At 40.0% G+C, this 6,214-nt stretch overlaps 1 protein-coding gene across 1 annotated transcript; it reads left to right on the top strand.

Annotated features, from left to right (window-relative positions):
• The first annotated feature begins 694 nt into the window (after positions 1–694).
• Positions 695–5,050, top strand: CTLA4 (cytotoxic T-lymphocyte associated protein 4). The gene is made up of 4 exons (XM_033516178.1): positions 695–979; positions 2,159–2,509; positions 3,054–3,163; positions 4,092–5,050. Exons 1-4 carry the CDS (start codon positions 922–924, stop codon positions 4,260–4,262), a joined length of 690 nt encoding a protein of 229 aa, XP_033372069.1. The 5' UTR covers positions 695–921; the 3' UTR covers positions 4,263–5,050.
• Positions 5,051–6,214: the final 1,164 nt, after the last annotated feature.

Genomic DNA, 6,214 nt, shown 5'->3' with positions numbered 1-6,214 from the left:
GCAAAACAATTTCCAAAGCTTACAATGCTTTTAAAAGGTCCATGAGCAAAAACTGTTTCACTGAGATTTGAAATGACGCAGGTGCTCTAAGCAGAGATAGCAGTAATCAATGCTCCTGCAGTGCTTTTCATCTGCTGATGTCAAGGTAGTTAGGCAGTAAAGTCTGTAGGTAGCAAAGTTCTGTACAGATGTGGAAGTCATTAGCTAGAAACCTAGATAATTTTTTCTTGGAAACAGGAAAGCTTAAAGAGGCTGGATTAGGATTCAAGTCACATTGCTGATACAAAAAGATGAAGTAATTGCAAGTGTAATCAGTATTTTGAAGGGGGTAGCAATTTTTAAACATCAAAAGCACTAACATTAAAGCAAGCAAAGAAATTGGGGGTGGAGGCAAGTCCTCCATAAAAAAACTAGCTTGCAGTGATTCACTGTGCCACATTAGGCAGAAGTACAGTTCTCTGCACGTTGCCCTCGTAGGAAATACCTGATGATTGCTAAAATATTAAGCACTATGATTCTGCAAGCTGGCACCACCAAAGGGTCTGAATTGCTCTAATGATGATTACTTTTCCTCCCACAATTCTCAAAGCAGAATGGATGGCAGTTTCAGATTGAATATATATTTTCCATCTGCTGAATAGTTGTTTTTGTTCATGCTGTTTGAGGTTAACTGTTCACGTACTAATCAAACCCACTACTTCCTTTCTCGTAAAACCAAAACAAAGCTTCATACTACTTTCAGGTACAGCATCTGGGATCAAAGCTATATATACACACTGGCTCTGTGTGGGTTCAAACATTTTGAAAATTCACTATCCTGAAAGGTGCCACCTCTTTTCCAGTCCTGAGAGTTCCAGTTTGTCTTAAAGTCTGAAGTCATCAGACACCGTCAGCCCCTTCAGCATCTGTCCCAGCACAGGAATGCTCTCAATATTGGTCACCGTGGGCTTTCTCTGCACAGCCACTGCCATTGCTGAAGGTGGGTAGATGAAGGAGGCAAAGTATCTGGGGGTGTTGACTTGTTTTCAGTTTCATGTCCTTGCAGGAGATGGACTTGGTACAAGTAGAAGAAGGTGACATAGGACTAATGGGAGCAAAGTCTTGGGGCACCGCAAGGTGTCTGGAAAACCGGACACAGGCTTTAGAGAAGTACTATCTGCAGGGACACTGGGCAACATTCAGAGTAACTCAAGAAGGAAGAAAAGATCTTGAAAAACCAGGCCCTGCCAGTGAAGTTGTGACAGCTGATAACATGGGTATAGTGGTTTGAATGTATGGAGAAATTCTGCTCTTCATCTGGAATTCTTGCATTGCAGATCTGAGAAGATAAACCCTGCTTCAAAATGGACTGATATAAAATGAGATTTAAAAAATAATGCTGATTTTTCACAGCTTACTAAAGCAAAAGGCAGTGCCATCCCATCATGTGTCAGGATAGAAGTTGCTAAAAGCTGTCAGTGAGGTTGTAGATGGTACAGTAATCTCCCCTTAAGATTTTTTTTGCAGTCTGTTTATCAGGCTTTGCTGCTATATTGGCTTGGGGTATATATTGTTGCTATACTGTGGCTTGGGAGTAGCTAGCTAAAAATAAGGAGAAAAAACATCAGAAACAAAAGTATGTAAACAGATTTTCTATTTGGTTTTACTGTTACCTAAAGGGTTCTCTTCCATGTTCCATACAAGAGTCAACATTTTTGTTCCTAAATGTAAATGAAATGTGTTTATTTCTGCTAGGCGGAAATTGTGGTTTAAAAGCCTGATTTTAAGTTTCCAATTTCAACCTTACCATCTATTGTCTATTTTTTGGTTTTTTATGTATACTAAAAAGTTTGTGTTGAGGGAAACTGAAGCATTCAGGTCATTCATTGCTCAAATAAGTGGGCCAAATAACCTACTATTTAAGCAACAAGTAATTTCTGAGATTTATAATATCATTTTTATTAATCAAAGCATTTATTGATCTTTTTAAAGAATATTAATTCACTGCTAACGTGAATTGTGGTCTTGGAGTCTTTTCTTTGAAAGCAGCATTTCTAGGAATCACCCATGGATAATAGGAAGTGGCAGGACTCCCTTCCTACTGTGCAGGTTTGAAGTAAATTGCTCTAGATCCTTTCTTGACAGTTCACTTACCATCACACTCTTTACTTCCTTACAGTAATGGAAGTGACTCAGCCAGCAATGGTGCTGGCCAACAGGCAAGGAGTTGCCAGCTTGGTGTGTAAATACAAGAACATTGGGAATGCAAAGGAAATTCGAGTGACTTTGCTTAAACAGACTGGTGACCGGTTCACAGAAATCTGTGCTTCATCATACACCACGGAGTTTAAAACCTTCTTTGTGGAAGAGGTCATTCAGTGCCATGTTACCCCCGGCCGAAACAATGTGACGCTCACCCTGGCTGGCCTGCAAGCAAATGACACCGGGCTTTACATTTGCAAGATGGAGCGGATGTACCCCCCACCCTATTTTATGAACAAGGGCAATGGGACACATCTCTATGTCATTGGTAAGGCAAGCAGGTTTACAGTACTGTGACATTTCCAAGTTAAGGGAGTTGCTATTACGTCTCAAAGGTCTTCAGAGTTCTGTTTGTAAGAAGTGAGGGTGAATACTGGTTTCAGCTCTGAAAATCTTGATTAGCTCTTATTTTTTCAGGTCTCCCTGCACACACCTAAAGCAAGCACAGTCATAGCCATGGAATGATAGCATAAGCAACACCATGCAGTGTTATCTATCTATCTATCTATCTATCTATCTATCTATCTATCTATCTATCTATCTACCTACCTACCTACCTACCTACCTACCTACTTATCTATTGGCAGTTAGATATAGAAGTGCAAAAGTAACAGGGTAAGGTGTGAGCTCTTCTACAGATAAAGACTGTTTTCCTTGGAGGCTGAGTTGGCAGCAATTCAGGGCTCAGTCCTGGTGGTATCTTGGACATGCACATGCTAGAGAAAAGCAGTGTAGAGGCTGACTTATTGACTCTAGGGCCTTCCTTATGAGGCTCATGTGTGACATGACTTGTGTGATATCATATGTTTTAGATCCAGAACCTTGTCCAGACACAGCCATATATCTCTGGGTATTAGGAGCTACTGCCTCAGGATTTTTTCTTTACAGTATCATCATCTCAGCCATTCTTGTGGGCAAAGCGGTAAGTCCCATCAACTCAGCCCCCTTCTGCTAATAATACCCCTTTGTGCAATGAGGACAAGGAAAAAGAAATGAAAACAGGGAAAAACACTGGGAACAAACCCAATGGGATGCTCCATGTTACTAGTGCAATGTTATTACAATAATGTAAAATAAGAGAACTTGCTGGAGCTGCCACTTATATTTATTTATGGATCATTTGTGTTGTCCTCATACTAGAAAGCAGTCAGCTTGCATCAGCTGGACTGAGCCTTGGCTTATGGCTGGATGCTTAAAACAAGGCAAAGTTCTGATGCTTCTGGGATTGAAGACAACAGTCTTCATGTATACTCTCATTTCACAAATGATTCACACAAAATCCCAGAATTTGTTTGGTTTTTTTCCTCATCATTCACCTCTGCAAAGCAAATTTAAACAGTCTTCTCCTTGGATGGGGAAGTGTAACTTTAAGCATTTTTAATTTCAGAGCTAGAAATATCTGCGCAAAAGCATGCCAAATGTAAGCCTGGGTTGCCTTTTTCCACAGGGGTCTGCAGCACTCATAGTCTGTTAGAAATGAACATGAGCTTGAAACCAAACAATGTCTGTCCCATATTTTTCAATCATTCCTTGTCCCTAGAAATTAAGTGAAGCTGTCAGGTATGAACACTCCTAGCTTTGAACCAACACTGAACTCTGAATCAGGAGCATCTTCAAAGGGCTAAATAAATGTCAGGACTTTTTTCTTTTTTACATAAATAGTCCCATATATCCTGATCCTCCCTCAAATGCTCTTAACAGATTTTCAATAAAGAGGCTGAAAAAGAGAATGTGTCTAGAATACATTCTACTCAGTAAAGGAAGAATGTCCATCAGTTTCTCTAAAATGTGCTGGTCAATTATTATGCTGTGATTGCTTGTTTATTTTACTTTCTTTTCATATGTTACAGATAAAGAGAAGACGATGTCTCACTACTGGAGTCTATGTGAAAATGCCTTCTGAAAAGCTAGAGAAAAAAGTGATTCCATTCCACATCAGCGTTGACTGTAACAAGGAAAGAGAGAAACCATTTCCTAGCTGGAATGGAGGGTCTGCTAATTCATTTCAGTTAAAGAAATAAATTAACTGTATTTTTACAAAAGGTATACAGGAAGGTGAAAGAATATTCTTCGTATTTTCTATGGTTTGGAGGAGAAAAAATAGTATATGTATTCATATTTGAAGATTAACCCTGTCACATAAAAATGGCTACATTAAGCCATTGACTTTTTTGAGGCGTATTATACCAATATGTAATATATATATGTGCGTAGCATTAAGAGCTATTGCTGTTGCAATTGAGCATCTTACTGTCAAATTTCATCATGCCTACTGATCAACTGAAATCCAAACACTATTGTGACAGAGGCTTGTGTGTCATTGCAAGGCTAATCTACAAGTCTGGGGGGCAGAGGTAGGAGAGCACACTAATGTACAAAGGAATGTTGACATTTTCCCTGCATTGATATTTATTGGTTCCATTTCTGGCATTAGTGCTCTGCACTTCCACACAGGCCTCCCCATAGGCTGGCATTGGTGACACTGCTGCTCAAGAGGCCTGATCTTAGCTCCCCTAAGTGGCTTTGTGTCCCAGAAGTGCTGTGATGAGCTGACTGATGATCTCTGAGCCTGTACTGACAGTTTGGTTAGAGAAAACGCTCCAGCAGGAGCCCTCTTAGGCTGTGCTGGGAAAATGCTCCAGCTCTACTGGGGCCTCATGATTTACAAATGCTAAATTAGCATCTATCCAAAAGGCAGAAGTATGTTGCTGTGTTTAATGAAGTCTATTTTCCATGAAAATACTGACAGTGTATAATCTTGTTTATTAGTTATGTACCATTCAATAAAAACCTTGAAGCTTTGCCCAAATTCAAGTTCATTTCTTGTTCATCATTCTCAGAAGAAACAGGAAGTGGCTACATGTTAGAAAGCAGTGAAGACAACATGAACCTTTCCTCCCTGACCCTGTGTTTTGCCCTTCAGAGACAGCGTGTGTGCTCACGCCAACACTTCTGTTCTCAGCTCTCTTCCTCAGCCAGCCACCATTGCAGTCTGCCAGTTCTTCTATTTGTCTAGTTACAGCTGCTGCGATGTGCTTCAGAGACACTACCAATCAAGTTTGCACTTCGAGCAGTTACTCACTTGCAGAAGGTAGCTGTGATGTCTTTGACAGCACCTCCTGTACATGTTTAAACAAAAAACTTGTCCTAGTTTCAAATCCTGTTTCCTTTGCACCACTCTGACACTCTCACTGACTAAATGCCAGTCAATACAAAAAGCTGCTGGAGCTTAAAACAATTTCAGAATTCTCAGCTACTATCTATTAATTTGACTCTTTGCTATCAAAATTTCACCTTGCAACCCAAAACACTGGCAGCGTGTGCCTCTGTTTCACAGCTATGAATCAATTTTCTTGTCTGCACAGGTGTGCAGCCAAACTCTTTATTCCATGTTCTTGCAGTGGCAGAAGGTGTCAGAACACCAAATCTCATAGTTCTTTTAGTCTGCTTTCCCTCTTGTCCATTCATCTGGCACCACCTCCAACTGTGCAAAGACACATTCACATTCTCAATTTACCAGTGTTTGCATGTGCTAACTGCTCTCTCAGTGTTGATATACAAGTGTGCTGCATTAAATAAAAGTAGTGTCTGATGACATATCCTTTTTTTGAAGGTGTTTAAGTATTCTGACATTAGTCTGGTATTTTTTCCTAATTTTTCACTCCCTGGTGTTTTGAGGATAAAAACTGGTAAAAGATCACATATCTATTGTCAGTGCAAAATGACCAAACTTCTGCCCTTTCAAGTGTAGCCTGATCAGGCAAGTATGTTCCATGACCCATAATGAAAAATAGTTTTGACCCACACATACAGTTTGTAGAAGCTGTAACAAGCATGAATAATTATCCAGGGAAATTTTTTCCACCACAGCAAGTAGTGAATCATGTGTCTGGCTCCTAATCAGGAATCAACTGGGGTTTCTTTCCCTTTCCTTGGCAATTCCTCTATACTGGGACCAAGAACTTACTTTTCT

The sequence above is a fragment of the Parus major genome, chromosome 7, assembly GCF_001522545.3.
Source record: "Parus major isolate Abel chromosome 7, Parus_major1.1, whole genome shotgun sequence".
NCBI lineage: Eukaryota > Metazoa > Chordata > Aves > Passeriformes > Paridae > Parus > Parus major.
Note: the sequence above shows the minus strand (reverse complement) of the source record. Positions and strands in the feature narration are given on the sequence as shown.

Bases quoted from the DNA above. Each gene is read 5' to 3' on its own strand.
- CTLA4 (XM_033516178.1), top strand. From the start codon at position 922: ATGCTCTCAATATTGGTCACCGTGGGCTTTCTCTGCACAGCCACTGCC. The intron at 980-2,158 runs GTGGGTAGATGA...ACTTCCTTACAG, and splicing joins AGCCACTGCCATTGCTGAAG to TAATGGAAGTGACTCAGCCA. The intron at 2,510-3,053 runs GTAAGGCAAGCA...CATATGTTTTAG, and splicing joins GACACATCTCTATGTCATTG to ATCCAGAACCTTGTCCAGAC.